The sequence below is a fragment of the Labrus bergylta genome, chromosome 22, assembly GCF_963930695.1.
Source record: "Labrus bergylta chromosome 22, fLabBer1.1, whole genome shotgun sequence".
NCBI lineage: Eukaryota > Metazoa > Chordata > Actinopteri > Labriformes > Labridae > Labrus > Labrus bergylta.
In genome coordinates this window covers 18,594,566-18,613,235 of record NC_089216.1, presented here as the reverse complement: position 1 = coordinate 18,613,235, position 18,670 = coordinate 18,594,566, and the positions used below count along the sequence as shown (strand labels likewise).

Below are 18,670 nucleotides of genomic sequence, written 5' to 3'. Positions count from 1 at the left end.
AGATAATAGCTGGACCCGCCTGATTAATTTGTTTCATGTAGAACATCACAAATGTACAAAATAATACACATCATTTCGATGTTTTATCATCTTCCATTTCATATCGTCCTTTAGAGTTGACTTCATGGCAACATACTCAGTTTGTCTTTCATATTTAGCACCTCAGGAAAGACATTGAGCTTTCTGTAATGGACCTACCGTGACAGTCCCACCAGAGTTATAAAGTTATCATAATTATTGGAGTGTTACCCCTAGATTTCTCTGTTAGAGGTGATGGCCTGGTCCCTAGTTTCTCAATGCTTTACAGTTTTTTGTTTGTTTTTCAATAGTACCACTTCGTATCCTTACCTCTCTCCATCATACATATTCAGAGGCATAATAAATTAAGGAAGGACAGAAAAAGTTGTGGAGCATCATTTATTTTTGTTAATTTTTTTAAATTGTGACCTCAGACATATACTATATTATTTTTGGGTCCCTTAACAGTTAAGCTAAGAAGACCTTAGTGTGGCCCCTCTGCTGTGTTACTGCATAAAGCCAACAATGATACATATTTTAGATAATTAACGTCCAATGTTTTGTGCCTTTCTTTTGGAGGAGGGGTGTCCCATTGGGCCGGCGAGCCAGCACTAAAAATAAATGTTAGGGGGTACGCTTCATTGTGATGGTTTCCAATTTAAATTATGGTTGGAAATGGGGAAAAGAGATTTCAGGAAAATCAGAACTTTTAGCTGGCCTCCATACCATCAACAGTTTCTTTCAGCATCATAGAACCTGTCATGGCCTTTCTATGCCATGAGACTGATTCTATGCCATTTAACATTACACTGCTGCCTAGTGACACGGAGTATAGGTGCGGCTTTAATCCTGAATTAAATTTCACTTTTGTTTTTGAGTATATGAGCACATGGCCTGCAGTCTAACCTCATAGTCTGTAAACTGTGGAAGGATATTTCTGTTGATTGAAGCTATCGAAGGCTATATCCGTAGGTTTTATGAGGATTTGGTCAATAAAGATTGTAGAAAATAGACATTTTACTCAGAGGCCCATGTATACCTCATGTAAATGTAACTAGGCATTGAAGAGCATACAACGCAGACCGCAAGCCCTGTGATTGGTCCACTAGGTAGAATCGCATTTCCTGCATTGGCAACATTTCTGGTTACGCCGCCATTTTCAAAATTCTGCAGGACGAAGAACGCTAGGCCGCTATTTTTCAACTTCAACTCCAACATAACACGCTAAGTTTCAGTCGCCATAATTTCCTCTAAACAAAGAAGCAGAGAATGTGGTGGAACTGGAAACTACTGTATATCGATATCACTAGCAAATAAATCGCACTGCCAACCATCGTTTGTTAGGGAGGGTATTTCAGAGCTACGCAGACACACCAACACACAAGTAATGCTCAGGACTGCGATGACCTCTACAGTGTAGATATGCTTAATACTTGTTGACTACAGAAGTATGAAGGAGATAACTACTGGGGGAATGGGATTGCTTTCATTTGACGTTTTAAGGGCCACTTTTAAAACCTGTAAATTGGGTCTGTTTATTTTTTTTTTTCAAATCTTTGTACTCATATTGCTCTCATATCCAAGCCCGTACTTTCTCTATGTTCATGTATTAACTCAATGAATATAGGTTCAGTATCACCTCCTCTTGACTTCTGAGTAGCTACAGATTTCACCTGTGGTCTGAAATGATCCTAATCACTTTGCCACTCATTCATTCATACACACTGAGTGTTTCACCCTTCTTTTCCTGATTATCAGGACAGATATGTCGCCATCGTTGCCCACTGCACGCTGATGATGAACTTCACTCATTCAAGTTGTTTTGATAAGACTTTAGACATAATAATTACACTAGTGCGTTCGAGCACCTTCTGCTGCAGCAGCATGCACACAGCCTGAATAGAGACTGATGGCAGCAACCTACAGCCATTAGCTGACGGCTTGTGTTCCATTGATCTGATTGCATTAATCAAGGCTGTTTACAGAGAGAACACAGCAGCCAATGATGGATGACTGGCGGTAATTATGCAACAGCCTGCAAACATCACACCTCTCATTTATGCGTAGCTGACACAGTCAATGAAAATAATCCACAATCCTGTCTATTTTAACACTAGTTAAGAAATCTCCCTGACAGCTCTTCAGCATCCCATGAGAGGCATTTAGAAAAGTGGAAGGCTGAGAGGGAAAAAGGCAACAAGAGAGACGGAGAGATGAAGTGAGAGGAAGTTTCTGTTTATCTGATCACAGCCCTTTCGCCCTGCTAAATCTGCAAGACAAAGTGAGAGGGCACAAGTGGCAGGATAAGAATTAATTGCATTTTAATAATCGGCCAGCTCTTTTATTAATGAGCCCTGCGTCCCACTTTTGTTTTTCGAGCACTGAGTACTTCTCTCTGCCACTGGCTGCATTAAAGGCTTAGCAGCTTATTTAGTCCTGAGCCATAGCGCTCAGCTTCCTTGTTTGCAGAGTTACCTGGGCACATCAAGCCAAACACAACACACTTTTTCAATATGTGGTTTGGATGCAGTCTTGTTTCTTGAATAATACCTTTTGCACTGTGATCTGGCCATCAAGCCAGTGGGAAAAAATATGCTGAATTCTGTAAGTTAAAGGAGCTGTGAGAAACTTTGTTTTTGTGTCATTTTGGTTGTTCCTGTACACCAACACAGCTTCTCAATCTAACTGTTGTTTGTACTTGTTTTTGGAGGTGAGAAAAAACAAGATACAACTTCCTTTTCTCTTATATATTTTAACAACACTGTTTGCAGGATTCATAGTATTGAGGTTATGTGTCTTTATGCATCAGTGTAAGATTACTGACAGTTATATGACAACAAGATGCAAAGCCGACTTAGACTATTCTTACATGGTCATAGCAATATTGTGTATAAAGCTATAGTTAGCAACATACCCGAAGAAAGCCGTTTCACATTGCTCAGTATGGAGACCATTAAGAATTTAAAGTCTCTACCATGGCTGTACATAGTGTATTGTTATATGCACGGCCATATTTCAGTCGTGTCTGAGGAGAGGAGGTACTATTACTTGGAGCGGCTGTGGCTCAGTTGGTAGAGTCGTCGTCATCTCTCAACCAGAAGGTCGAGGGTTTGATCCCCAGCTCCTGCATGTCACATGTCCAATGTGTCCTTGAGCAAGACACTTAACCCCGAATAGCTCCCGCTGCTTCTTCTGCAGCATATGGATGTGTATGAATGGGAGTCGTTACTTCTGCTAATCAATTTACAGCGCTTTTAGTAGTCAGAAGTATTGAAAAGCGCTATACAAGCTAACGTCCATTTACCATTTTTTACTCAGGATCTACTTTTTGACCTAGATTTTCTCGTGTTTTCCTTTATCGCCGTCCATTTTGGCTTTTCCTCGTGCCAGAGGGGACAAGCATTAAGAGTAGGTCTACAGTGACAGCCAAGCATGGTTTCTTTCATGATTTGATTTGTCTTCATTGGTCATACAGACGCATCATACTTAAACTGATTCTTTCTTAACCAGTTAAAAAAATGTTGTAGATGACTCTCACTAGTGATCAGAGGTAGCCCATTACTTAACACAAGTATGTGTCAGTGAACTGGCATCCCCAATACTTCTGTGTTTTCCTCTTGTATTGTTGTTACTTTCTTTTGCACCTACAACCTCTTGTTGCATTCAAGCCACCTTTTGCCCTGAGCTCTGTGTTGCTTTGCTTTCCCGTCTAGAGTAGCATTTATATCTTTTGCCCCGCTCTTGTAAAAGGTATTATGGTCAAATAGCTCTTGCTATATGTGCAGCAGCGGCCTTTGCTCTCCTGTGGCCTGTAGCCGCCAAGCTAAATAAATATTACATGGACCCTGTTCTAAAGGGTTGCCATTCCCATTCATTGGAGCAGCAATAGACTCCTTGAACTTTTACAATATTACATCAGCCAGTCTGGGCTGTTTCTCCTTTCTGGGGAGTTTTTCCCTCTTTGTTTAAGCTCTAACTTCTTTGTTCACAACTTTCATCCACACTTTGCTCTTTTTGCAAGCAATATAGCAGCCATTTTCTTTATATTTCCTCCACACATGCTGGGTAAAAAAGTTTCTCTATCCAATTTTATGTGGCTGTAGACAAAAAGCCCATGGAAAAAAAAAAGAAACAATATAAAAGTAACAGGAGTAAATGGGAAAACAATTCTCCAGTTGCCAGCCTAGGCCTTCAATCGACGGGGCTCTATTTCTTTTTCCTCCAGACTAAATAATTTCACACACAGCTGGGAAGGGGGCAATCATATTTCATGAGTCGGTACTATATCATCTACTGGAGCACCTTTAGGTTTAATACGCACAGGCACCAGCCAGCCAGTCAGACAAGGGCCACCGTTCCTGGAAGTGAAGCGAGATTTCTTTTATTAGATCTGTAATAAACAAATCATCAGTGCTAATGGTGTGAGAAAGCCTGTGTCTTTTGATGTCACACTTTCTTTATTTACCGACCACACTGGACCCCTTGCTTTCTCTCTGGTGCTGCCTCAAAGTGCAGAGAGCACAGACGGTGGCTTAATGGAAGCGACTGGTCTCCTCCGGCGTTCTGCTATTTCCGTCTGCCTCTGCTGCCATGGAGGTGGAAGTCTCTCCTCATTATATTGCTGTTTACAGAATCCTCCTCCTTTCCTCTTATCACTGATTACCTTCACCTCGATGCTGTGACTCTGCACGCCCACCACCACCAGCAAGCCTTCATTCCAGTCTGAAGATATATGAGGGATGACTTCTTCTTTTTTGTTGTTGTCAGATCCCTGTCTTTTTTAGATCCTTAAAAAACAACTTTGATACAGCTTTCAACCAGAAACAGCCACCACTTTGACCTGACCAATGAATAACATCATGGTCTGGTCATACACTGTTTTTATTGTCTTTTAACAATTTTGCCTTGGTTGTTTTGTTTCCTTAATGATATCAATTTGGGAACTCTTGTGCCACATTTGCATGTATGGACCCCAGTATAAATAGTTGTGGCCTTGGTAATGGCTAAGGGGGGTTCAAATAAATAATTACTGTACATAGGTAAATAAGGGCGGCTGTAGCTCAGTTGGTATAGTTGTCGCCTGGTCGCCGGGTTCGATCCCCACCTGAGCAACATGGCCGATGCGTCCTTGGGCAAGACACTTAATCCTGCATTGCTCCTTCAGTGGCGGTGGATTAGTGTTGTACGTCGCTTTGGATAAAAGCGTCTGCTAAATGAACTGTAACAATTGTAACAATGTAAATACAGAGGAAAGAACTATTGTGATATCACCCTAGGGTTTGTACATTTTGAAGCCTTAAATTGGGCATTTTGGCTCTTGGCGGCCCCCCAAGATGTGTCCATACTTGGATGAGACTTATGATATGAGTGTTAACACCTCTATCATGGTTGACAGCCGTCTATGGAAATAACCTATCAATCAAAAATTGCAAAAACCTCATCTCTGTTAATAGATATCTCCATGTAAATGCTGAGCCTGTGGGAGAGGGACAAGGTGTTTGGTGTCCCACGAGTTGTTGTTCCTGTTTTTTGTCTGAGAAGTATTGGCAAGTCACAGTTCAGCAGGCTTGTTTCCATACATCGACTGTACAAAACATGGACGTAATCTTAGTGAAGCCACCATTGGTTTCTAAAGTGGCCTTATGAAGTCAAACGATGGTGGTCGCCATATTGGAGATGCCCTCTCCACCTAACTTTTAATGAATCTAGAAACAATGCAAAGTGATTTTGATTAAATGAGGTGGGGCTTAAACCTCCTATAAGGCCTTCACCTGCCAGTCAGCTCAACCACGCCCCGATTTTGCAATTGTATGAATAACTCTTTGCCGTAATAAAATAAAAATTGGTGGCTTTAAAATTTGACTCTAAATATAGAATCATTTACAAAATTATTTAAAGTAGATGTTTGCTGATGAAATAAGTCAAAAGACAAGGAGGGTTATTTTCCCAACTGGTTTCTAAGGCTAACATTTTTAACCAAGGGAGTTGCCCCCTGCTGGCCACTTCAAAGTATGCATATTAAGACACTTTCACATTTGTTTCATGTTTGCCACCAGAGGCTAAGCACTCTTCTTATCTACACTTAAGAGGGTGCAATCAAATATTCTCTCTGTTTTCTGCTGTGACTCCCCGATGCCTTACATTTCTTTTAATGTTAATGTGATGAGGTGCTGTCATATGAATAGCTTCTCCCCACTTTGAAAACAGTTACGTAAATATGGCTCTAATAAGCCTTTTTGTGCAGCCTCACACAATGTTGCATCAATCTGTCTTCTGGTAAAGTTGGAAATGGGAGAATTAAGGAGGAGAGCAGTTAAACCATTTGGTCTTACCCATCAAAAGAGTATTTCCTTCTGTGCTAAAGTTAGACATTAAATGCACCGTGAAAACGGAACATGACAACATGTGATGTTTGAAACACTGAATCTCCGGTCCTCGTTGGCTGCATTTTTCTAATCTTCTCTCGCAGCTGGTTACGACTTATTTGTCCCACTGTCTTTGATGACACCCTGCTGCAGTGCTGTGAGCTCCTCAGATGACGTTCAACGTTCTAGTCTGTCAGGCTGGATATTTGATTCCTTTCATTTCCAGTATAGCGGGAGAATCCATAGTGTGAATGTGTTTTACAAACATGCAGGTTTTCTCCACTAGCACTGTCGCTTGCTGTGTGTGAACTCTGTGGCTTGGTGTGTGTGTGTGTGTGTGTTTGTGTGGGTGGGTGCGTGAGATGGCGCACACAGCCTTCCTGCTGGGCTGTTTGTGATTTGAATTCCCCCCCCTCCCTACCACAGGCAAAGGACCTGAGACACTGTTCGCGGGGCAGAAGCTGAACGACAACGAGTGGCACACTGTGAAGGTGGTGCGAAGAGGCAAGAGCTTGCAGCTGTCTGTGGATAATGTCACAGTGGAAGGTTAGTTGATTTTGGTACTCAGATGTGTTAATTTGTGTAAAGCAGCAGTTAATTGAAAATTAAAAGCAGTCAGAAATCCACATGTATTATCGCGCAATAACACATCCGCTGACAGAAAGTCAACCGCTGTGCCATTTCGTATTAAAACTACTCACGAAAAGAGGAAGGTGAGTAATTATGGTGATAATGAAACAGACATGGAGGTGGTGCATCATTTGTTAATTTATTATTAAACTGATATTTACAGCACGATGTGACAAAACAAAAAAAAAGTGTTAATTTGCAAATGTCATGCTATCACTGGAGTTATAATGATTTGTTACATTTTGTGTCTGTCATTAAACATAAATGGCCATTTTGAGTACAAATCTTTCACACAGTCAACCTTTAGTTCATCTCATCTGATTGTCCAATACAGCAGCTTGGTCAGTGACACAAATTATGACACAGTACAATAGGAACTCCTCCAGAAAAAGGTAAAAGGTCTGCACACTATTTGGCTCCCAATGGGCAATGCTATTTAAACAGAGCAATGCTTCGATCTACGAGATCTTCCTCAGGCCTGAGTTGGTACCCCTAAAACATGTGTTTTTTTGGGGGGGCAGACTCCTTCCCCTTTTTGTAATTTTTTTTATGACAAGTCAAGTCAAGTGATGTAGTATTAGTGTAAAAGTCTGCTCTATGTGGAGGACAGGGGCGATGGATTTGTCGAAGGACTTCCATTCAGTAGAAAAGAGTTTGGATTCCCATGTTAAATAAATGTTACAGAACTTTACGTTAGATATTTCATAATGTGTTAGTTGTGCACATGCATACCTTGTGTGACAACCATACTCAAAAACATGACATAACCAAGTAGTTTTGGTGGTGAAAATCTATTCTAAACATTTGTTAGAAGTTTTTTGTTCGTACGAAAGTAAAGATTTGAGATGTTTCTCATCAAGCTTCATATTGAAAATATAACCAGATGTTGCTGAATTTATCAAAGCTCATTGTACTGTCTCTTTTGATAGTCTAACCGAGGAGTCCCCAAACTTCCCATGCCAAGGACCCCCATAAACATGTAGCATCAACCTCTGGCGGTGACCCTCTCAAGAAAACTTTCATAAATTCCTTTGCTACGATTGCAAATTGTTAACAAAAATTAAGATAAACAATTCCTCTCTGGTTAATGATTTTATTCCATTCTATATGTTGTTTTGTTGCGTTATTAACAATATTGATGGATTGTCATAGAAACAGAACACAAATTTGGATACACAGTGATCTATAGCATCTCAAAATACATTTATCAAAATGTTATTTTATTTTTTGTCCAGTTTCCACCCTCTTCTGCCTAAGTTTCCATGACCCCCCTAGAACTTGCTGGCGACCCCCCAGGGCATCTGGTCTAAAACACTGGTCTAACTGACCATTTGCTTTTTCTTTAAAGTAAAATTGACCTTGACGCCCTGGACATCCCAAACTGAAGCTTAGTGGTACCAATATAGTCACAAGTTGAAACTTAAAGCTGCAGACCAAGCTGCCATATTTGATGATGTGAGAAAACTGTGCTTCTATTTAAGGTTTCATGATTCAGAACAACTAAGTTTCAGCCTGGGTAAATGTACACAATATATAATTACATGATTGGATATATGTAATTCGGACAAAACACAGAGTAATCAAAGGGGGGGGGGGGATGTTTTTTTTTACATGCACAAATCAGCTGTGAGTGAGCAGCCATATGCAGGATACAGAGGTACAGGCTCTGCCAGCCTCTAAAAAAATTGCAAGAGAAGGATGAAAGGTCAAGAGATGAGGTAGAGTCACAGGCACTCACATTATTGTGGCCTCAGGCGGAAAGATGGCCGGACAAAGGATGAGAGGAAGAGGTGAGAACAAGGTGTGAGTTAGATGTAGAAAAGTGGGCATGCTGAGGCCACAGCAAAGGAATGACCCTGTGAAGTTCCCACTGGTTCCCAAACTGGTTCACAGGAAAGAAAAGAAAGCATGTGTCCGGGAAGACCTTGCAAAGCTGGCCAGGGTTCAGAATGAAGATTCAAATCGGCGGCTTGCCAAGCTCATTACTTTTCACATCTCGTATAAACACAATATATATTTTGGATTGTAGAGCAGCAACAACACACTCACTGCTCGTATACTTTTCTCAACAATAGGTTCAAAATAAAGGCTTCACCCTAAAGCTGTCACACAAATAGAATGCTATACAAACCAATCCATCTTTGTTAAGCGATTAAAATCAATCACAAGAGCAAGTTAGAATGGTAAAGAAATGCCAAACAATATGTCAATAGCTTTAAATCAAATACAGTTTAACATTGCTTCTTAGTTAAATGCATTTATAAATGTCTTTTTGAATTCGACTTTGAAATGCCTGATCATGCTTCGATTTTCAAACAATCTCCACGTAATTAACTTCAGGAAGTTTAGCTCGAACCTTACAACATACTACATACTGTATGTCCTCTTTGTGTCGTTATTGTCCTTTCACATTGTTAAAATTAAACATATGTTCTCCAAGGATAATTTGCCTTGCCTGTTTGAGCCCTGCAAGATATGGTAGCACTTTACAATGAAGTACACACATTTTGCATAGTTAGTGGGAAACGAATGGGAAACTAACCACAAGGTAACCACTTGTAATGGGTAGATAGTGAGTACTTCTTCATCACACGTTCTAGAGTAGCTAATGATTATTTAACGGATCATGAATGCTGGATAAACCACACAAATTGTTGCATATGTCAATGGGGAAATAACTACTAGTTAACCATTAGTTCCTGGGTAGATAGTGAGAAACTTCTCATCCAATTCTATAGAGTAGCTTTTGATTACTTATGACATTGAAGTGAGGCATCATACTGGGTAGTTGCAAAGTTTGTGTACCTTATTTTAAGGTGTTTACCAATCAATTTATTATTGTCTTTGCTCAAGCTACTCCTTTTTTTTCATTTGTTTTTTAACTTCCACCATTTCAGGCCAGATGACTGGTGCCCACACTCGTCTAGAGTTCCACAACATCGAGACCGGCATCATGACAGAGCGACGCTTCATCTCCGTGGTGCCCTCGAACTTCATCGGCCATCTCCAGGGCCTGACCTTCAACGGGCTGCCTTATCTAGACCAGTGCAAGAATGGAGACATCTCCTACTGTGAACTGAACGCCCGTTTTGGCATGCGCCACATCATCGCAGATCCGGTGACGTTTCGAACGAAAGGCAGCTATTTAGCTTTAGCAACGTTACAAGCTTACGCCTCCATGCACCTCTTCTTTCAGTTCAAAACCACCACGCCCGACGGACTGATGCTCTTCAACTCTGGAGACGGGAGCGACTTTATTGTCGTGGAGCTCGTCAAAGGGTGAGTTTTATTGCATTTCAGTTTGTTTATTGGCAAGAAAAGTGAAGTGAAACTGTGAAAGTGAAAAAATAAAGTCAAGTTAAAGCGGGCTCCAAATGGCAATGCAAACCAATAAAGTGGTTCAGAAATTATTAAAACATGGACAGATCCCTTCTTTATTGGTGACTGTGCGAGGGGGGGGGGATTTACACCAATCCTCTTTGTGTTTGGTGTAACTACTGATTTAGTTTGACTTTTTCTGTAATCTACATTTCACAGAAAACATGTTTATGCATATAGAAAGCCTGGCCACTGTTATGTCATCCATTGATTTTTGGAGTAGTGTTTTGAAACTTTTGGGTTTCAGGAGCCAGAAGTGGTAGGCCTCGATCCTGGATTACAGATTGCCAGGGTTGTGGTTTGCCAATCACAGGTTGCCACACCCTAAAGTTTAGGGGTGGTTTAGGGCCTAGTGGTTAGTGAGCACTCCCCATGTATGGAGTCTGTAGTTCTTGAAGCGGAGAACCGGGTTCGATTCCAACCTGTGGCTCTTATCCTGCATGGAATTCCTTACTCACTCTCTCTCTCTCTCTCCGATTTCTTACTCTATCCACTGTCCTGTCTCTAATTAAAGGCAAAAAAAAGCCCAAAAAGAAACCTTTAAAAAGACGGGACCCACAAGAATAAAAAAGGTTCCATTTCTGTCAAAGATTTACACCAATTTTAGTTGCTTCCCTTGATAACATCCCAACAGAGCAGGCCTTCACACACCTAAAGAGCTTTGTATAAACCATCCGGTAAGTGTATGATTCAAGTTATCAAACTCACGTTAAGGAGTCTGGTGAATTCTCAGTTGGTCACCAAATAAACTACGAATGAATCCCTTCAGCTATCATTTAAACTGTATTTACCTTGGAACAAAACAGAATAGAAAGTGAGAAGTTTTTTCTCTTAAGTTAACACAGAGCAGTGAGTCATTGAATGCTGCTATGAATCATGCTCGGCTGGATAAAAGGGACTTTAATGTATGGTGAGTAATCATAATCTGCAGTCTTAAAAGCTCAGCTGAGAATTGCTGGTTGATGATAGTTGAGAAAACAGAAAGTGGAGACATATATGTGTCAGTTTAAAAAAAAAAAAGAGTCTCTTGGGTATCTATTAGCAGATAACTGTAAGTGCATAATTGCAAGCACAAAGCAATTCTCTGACCGGCAAAGTATGTGGTGAATTTTTCAACAAAAGCTTGAAGAGGCTTGCACGAACCGGAAATAACAAGTCTTGAATTGTGAATTGTATCACCCCAAAAGCCGTTCATAATTAGAGTATCAGAAAGAGGCTTTTGCTTCCTCTTGTGCTCTATATTCAGCACAGTTTCAACACAAAAGCCTGAGCTGCCTCTGCTGCACAAAGACAAGAGGCTACATAAAGGAATTGGAATGGAGGTAGAGAAACAAAAAAGCCCATACCTTGAATGAAACAGCCTCAATAGCCTTAACCTGAAAGACAAAAGACAGCCATATTTGTGTGAAGGAGGGAGCTGTGCCACCTTGTCTACCTTTGGGCAAACAGGCTTTTACACAAAAGCAGCTTTCTATATTTACATGTCATACGAGTGAGTAAAAAGAAGAAATCCCAGGCCTCATGTACAGCCCCGCAAAATGTTATTTGTCTCAAAAATGTGTTCTTAGAGTACAGACCGGAAAACATCCAAGCTAAAGCAGGGGAGCAGAATGTAATCCCATCCAATCACTACCAATCGTGAGAATCTGAGGTTGAGTGTTGTTGAGTGTGACTTGTCATTAGTGTTTGTCATTCAAAGGAAACATGTTATGATGAGTAAATGTTGTTTGAATTTCTAGTGAGAGCCAAATCAGAAATGATTGTACTGATTTTCTTCCAGCTTGCTCTCAATGTTTTTTTGATTTATTTTATTTCAAGTGTTAATTTGACACAAGAACAAAACTGTGTATGGGGTGAGCTGCACGTACTCACCCGGAAGTGTTAATGCAGGAAGGGAATATTCAGGAATATTCACCCAGAGCAAGTTTGAGGGGACCGTGCATCGTGTTATTAAGCTGCTTCATACTCTTTTCTGCTCACCAGTATTTTCTTTTTCCTCAAGCTCGTTGATAGGTTGAAGCATAGCATTGATATATTAGGAAAATAAAATCATTATATTGTCTGACTCTGTCACTTCGTCCGCCATCTTGGCTGTCCTTTTTACGTCATGTTTTGCCTCCTGTGACCCCGAAAACAGCTAAAGACAACCATTGTGTCAGATTTCTAATAAAGACCACATGAACAGAAACATACACTCTGCTTACTCTGACATCCTTCTCCACAGCTACGTCCACTACGTCTTTGATCTCGGAAACGGGCCGTCGCTGATGAAGGGCAACTCAGACAAGCCGCTCAATGACAACCAGTGGCACAACGTGGTGGTGTCCCGGGACGCCAACAACGTACACACCCTCAAGATCGACTCACGCACCGTGACGCAGCACTCCAATGGAGCCCGCAACCTGGACCTCAAAGGTAAGAGCAGGCTGGCCCACACAGATTTGTTCCAGAAAACCACTGACAGGAAAGAGCTGTTCCACTGTCAACCTTGGTCTGTCCATTAAGTGTTGTTGGATGGTGGCCATGAACACACACCAGCTCAGATCTGTCTAAGTTAGAGCCACTTTTCAGAATCAAAGAGGCTTTAAGAATAGGTCCACTGTACACCCATTTGTTCTTATAGTCCCTGATAAATTCTACTTATTAAAAAGAAGACACAATAAAGGTGCTTGTTCCAAAATAATTCACAAAGCAAAGGATTGAAATTGCACACGTCAACTTGACATCCAAATATACCACAGGTAGATCATATCAATAATACTTATAATGATGATAATAAACTAAAGTGCAAATACACAGGAAAATAATGACTACAAGTACCAGAAGTATATCTGATAAAGTATGTGCCTTAAGGAGAAATGTATCATATTCCTGCTTTTAGTGTTGTAGTACTCGAAATTGGTCTTGGTCTCAAGACCAATTTTTAGCATTTTTACTCTGCCTTGTCTCGGTCTCAGACTAGGCGGACTCTGGATTTTAAATCAAGACCGGTCAAGACCACCACTGACAGGCGGTTTTTCCACTTCATTACTGTGATCAGAAGGAAAACGCCTGCTGCACAAAAGATGATGATTTTACAGTGATATTTATGGTTTTGGTCTTGTCTCGGCCTCCCCCTGCCTTGGTATTGGTCTTGGTCTTGACTTGGTCTCAATCCGTGAATGTCTTTGTCTTGTCTGTTGTTAGTGAACAGCGAGTGCAGTGGTTATTCATGCTCAGCCACTGCTTGTGTATGTTAGTAAAGGACCATGGACAGGCATATGCTAACACGGGATGGGTCTTTGTAACGGTGCTTGAACACTTGTAGCAGGAAGGGGTTCTCTGCGGTGGTCACATGGCCTTAACAACACATTAGCTTTGGCAATGTCTTTGACCCTCTTTTTGAAAAACAGCACGGGTTTTGTGCCTGGCTCCAATGATTGATATCTCTGGGTGGTGCCACCTAATACACATAAGCATGTTCAATACGTGTCCAATGACATACTGCACTGAGAACCCCGAATTTCCCCAAACAAAAAACGATTTAAAGACACAGGCGGATCTTGTAGCTCCAATGTTTCATCCAAATCTGATTAAATATGTAGTGTCTGATGCAAAACTAGTCCACTTTTTCATTACAAAACTAGTTATCAGCTTGCATTAATTTGACTTTGCTTTGTTGTAAATAAACAAGACAATTCTACATTAGTATTACGTGTTAGGTATTCACTTTTTTTATGCTGCCTCACAGAGAGGACTCAGAGAATCTGTCAGACAGCAATCTTCATGTCCTTAAATAATATTTCAGTTCAAGGGTCAAAGATACAGAGACATAATGACACCCTTAAGTCCAAATGCAGGGGAAAAAAAGATTTTCAAAGTAAAAAAAAGATATTAGAAAAATATTTTTGGATCAGCCTTCAATCAAATCTATATTCTTCAATGGTATTTATGTTAGTAATTATTGTTCTCTGTGCATTCCTTGAAAAAAATCATCCAAACGAACACACAAGACATACAAGACAATGCATGTGCTTATAAGACATTTCAATGCAGGAGCCCAAGGTAAACAAAGAAAACCAAATGATACCATCAAGTGTGAATGCTGTTGCCAAACAAGAGTGGACAGGGATTGAATTAAAACTGAACAAAAACCCTGGAAGCAGCTGTGTTAACCCATCGTCTCCATCTCAGAGGATGATTTCCCCTCTAACAGCAGATGTTGGCTTTACAGAAACAGGGCAATATCCTTTACAAATTGGTATCCTGAAGTGACCTAAATCCAAAATGGCAGACAAAGGTGAAAAAACAAAACGATAACAGCGTGTCTCTTCCGCCTCCTGTGCTTTTCTTTCTTTTGTCTTTCCTCGCCTTTCTCCGCCACACTGCCTGTTTTCCTGTAAAAAAAAAAAAATCAGTCACATTGGGAACTCTTGACTTCTACCCGCAATGTGATGACTGTCTTTTGATGGAGACACCTTTTACTTCTTTGACTTTAAAATACCCTGCCCTCGAGTATTATCTTGAGATAAAAGCAATGGTTAGATGGCACTTAAGTGTGAATAGGTGTCTCTGGTCTACTGGGAAACTGGGGACTGGAAGCGTGGGTAATTGTAGGCTGTAGACCTCAGAAGTCAGGCTTTTCTGATGTGTTATTTGGACTCTTGAGAGTGGCTGCCTGCCGAGGGAAAGAGTGACAGCGTGGACATAAAAGTAAGAAGTAAAAAACAGGAAGAAAAGGAGATAGACGACGGGATGTTGACAGCGGACAACAGAGGACAGAGGCTCACCAGTGCTAAAATCTTTCAAGCACCTGTCTGTAGTAATATCAGGATAAGGTGGATGATTCACTTTGAGTCTGACTGTGTCTTGTACCAGAGTTTGGAGTGCTCTTGAGGGTACTGCAAGTTATTTTGGAAAACACATGAGAAGTCCGGGGGAGTCCCAGGGGCGGCCGAAAGGCTGCATGGAGTCAAAGGATCAAAAGACGCCCCATTCTTTTTTGGGAAGACATGATTTATGGTCGGACTTGCACGTTATTTATTTTTATTTTGTAAACCTCTGTCCTCTGGGGTAGGAATGGTGCAATTAAAAAGGATACCGCATTTTCCGCACTATAAGGCGCACTTAAAAGCCTTTAATTTTCTCAAAAAACGACAGTGTGCCTTATAATCCGGAGCGCCTTATATATGGATCAATTGGTTAATTGGTTGATCCATACTGGTTGTACACGGCGCTCAGCGACACTGACTCGGATAATGACGAGAGGGAGCCGGGCATGTTGGATGCCGTACTCGCCCAACTGTTCAATTCGGACACTGAAGAAGAAGAATTCGAGGGATTCGTGGACGGGGAATGAACTGAAAAAGTGAGCTTTACGTGTTATACGTAACTGAACAATGTTGAGTTATGCACTAACGTTTGAATTAGCGGTATCAGACTGTGTTTCTTTTACGTGTTTACAACTGAACAAGGCTGGGAGATATTGTGAATATGCACATTAACGTTTGAACAACGTTGAGTTATTGTGAATGCACTACGTATAAAACTACGTTTTGAGAGTTAAGAGAAACGTCAAAGAAATAATTTATTATTTGGGGAAATCGTCTTATGTACTTTTGTTTTTGTAGTTTTATACGTTACGTTTTATACGTATTTATATTTATATATTCACAATATCTCCCAGCCTTGTTCAGTTGTAAACACGTTCTATTCTATGCGCCTTATAATCCGGTGCGCCCTATATATGAAAACAGTTCTAAAATAGGCCATTCATTGAAGGTGCGCCTTATAATCCGGTGCGCCTTATAGTGCGGAAAATACGGTAATCATAACGGGGGGGAAGGGGTTGAAGAGGAATGGAACCATTCCAGTTGTCCTTACGCTGGGTCACAGACAATAGGGTTTTATAAGCTGGAGACACGGGGGGGTGCGGGGTGCGGGGGGGGGGGGTGTTTTTGTGTAAGTTTAGATAAAAGAATTCTAGCAGTGAGACATGCAATTATCAGTCAGGTTTCAATACATTTCAAAGTACAATGCAAATAAAATGTGTCAAAACTTGCTAATTATATTATGGTCACATATGCTTTGGAGGACGAATGTAATTGTCCAATTACTCGTGTGCTTTATTCACAAGGCGAGACGTAAATAGAGGAGTCAGTAATTACTCGTTATAATTGACGCCTGCGTTAGAGGTTTTTTAAATTATGGCAAGCTGCAGCGTGATATGTATTCATGACGCCATGCATTTGATTGATAGATAAAATCAGTCTCCTGTGCATCCATGCAATCTTTGCACTGTAATTTCTCTGCTCATCCCCTACAGTAAAGTGAAGTAATTGATGTCTGTAATTAGGAGGCAGGTTTTTGTTTTTGATGGATTGCTTCTGTCAAGGCTGTGGCCAAGACGGCTGTCAATCAAATCTGAGATGAGACAGGATGATTATTAGAAGACAGTGAAGGAGGGTTTGAAGGCAGTTCGCTGCTTTAATGCTTTATGCTTGTTGATACTGTTATTTTGGTTGTGCGTCATAGCAAGATCGGGGACTCCACGGCATTCTCATATTGAAAATATCACACCGTTTTCACTCATGATGCAATGCGTCACTCAGCTGCCATCATAGTTTACACAATATAAAAATAAACTGTCTTCCCGTTAATGAAACCAGTGTGTGATCAAACATGAATGAAGTGTCAGTGACATCCCACATTGAGTGTAGATGACGTGTAACTTGATGATCAAACAAGTAACTGTCCAAGAGTTTAAGTTAAGGCGGGCCTTAAGCCTCCGAGACAACAGCTAGAACACGCCCACTTTTCCAGTCAGCTAAGCCACGCCCCTTATCATGAAAACACTTGAATATATCTTTGTTTATCTGGTGGAAACAGATCATTTCCAGCCAGCCTCAAGAGGCAACTGGAGGAGCTGCATGTTTCTTTGCACTTCCACATTGACCTCATATTTTAACAGTGCAGGTTGCCACTTGATTGGAAGACGTGGTGGTCTCCTAGCATTGCAGATGTGGTAAATATACTTTTGTACCTCCTTGCATTTAAACGTCAACATCGCAACTAGTGCTGACAAGATCCCTCATGCAGCAAAAAAAACATTTTAGATATATTTTACATTATAAACCCCATTGAATGATATGCCTCACAGATAAACAAAAGGCTACACTGTCAACGTGGCTGGGTAGTAGCCCTCCATCTGTCTTAATAATCTGTGAGCTGCTGTTTCCAAACGTCTTCTTTTTCAGAGCCCTTTCCAGGAATCAAGACATTATAAGCACTAGGCCATGATAGGCCATCAAAGCTCCAAAACTCAAGTGATCCAAAACGACATTTGGGGGAATTCAACCCAATATAACCCAACCTGTTCAAACTGTTACACCTACTGTAATAGAAAGAAAGGACGTTTCCCAGAGGGGTGGCCTAGAGTGGCACAAGTACCCCTTGAAAGTTGATTGGCCACATCTGGTGCCGCCCCAAAAGCCTACCCTTTGCTAGACTATTTCATTATCAGAAGCGGATCTTATGTGAAAATCAATCAGAATCAGGTTTTTATTGCCAACTACTTTATACGAACACTGCTGCAGCAACACTAAATAATGTGTACAATAATATGAGTATTGAAGCCAAAAGAAGGCTTAAATTGCTCTACTCAATACATATTTACATCATAATGCTATTCTCACTTAGTTACTCAGTCACTTTTTGATGGTAGTAAGCAGTAACTATAACTACTTTCTCATTTTCAGTAACCTAACATCTCTGCTTACTGAAAGACTGGAAAACATCCAAAATAGCAACAAGACATTGTGTGCTCTTTTGCTGCAGGAAAAAGGTGAAGCGTTGTATCAGAGGTCTTTGCATAAACCAGCTCGAAGCCACCGTCAGCAACATACATGTAAGGGAAAACTCTGTGTGGTCACAGGCCATCAGGTCATATAGTTGGGAGCCATGCCTCGTCCTTCATCTGCAGACGCTGAAGGCTGGAGGCCGAGGCAGCTCTGTGCTTGTGGGAAGAATAATAGTTGTATATCTCGCCTCAGAAGACTTGTGGTGAGAATATGTCTCTATTCTCGATTCCCTCGTCTGATTGGGCATTCAGACCGTGTTCTGTGGTTCTGCTGTGACCATTCCCCTGCCAAAATACACACACACAGCTCGAACACAATGGTGCCACTAGAGCGGAGCACTCAACCTCAACATGCGTGGGTGAAGACACAGTCATGACAAACCTATATTCTGCCAAACATGACAGTAAGAATATGTCCTCACAGACACACACGGGGTATCCT

The 18,670-nt window shown here is 41.0% G+C and overlaps 1 protein-coding gene across 6 annotated transcripts in view; it reads left to right on the top strand.

The window, feature by feature from the left end:
* The window catches only part of nrxn2b (neurexin 2b), a 784,571-nt gene that overhangs the window by 390,140 nt on the left and 375,761 nt on the right, over positions 1–18,670 (top strand). For all 6 annotated transcript variants that reach the window (XM_065950814.1, XM_065950813.1, XM_065950811.1 and 3 more), the window contains 3 exons: positions 6,810–6,929; positions 9,911–10,292; positions 12,616–12,806. In XM_065950814.1, the coding sequence (XP_065806886.1) occupies positions 6,810–6,929; positions 9,911–10,292; positions 12,616–12,806 (693 nt within the window). The remainder of the gene's footprint in view (positions 1–6,809; positions 6,930–9,910; positions 10,293–12,615; positions 12,807–18,670) is intronic.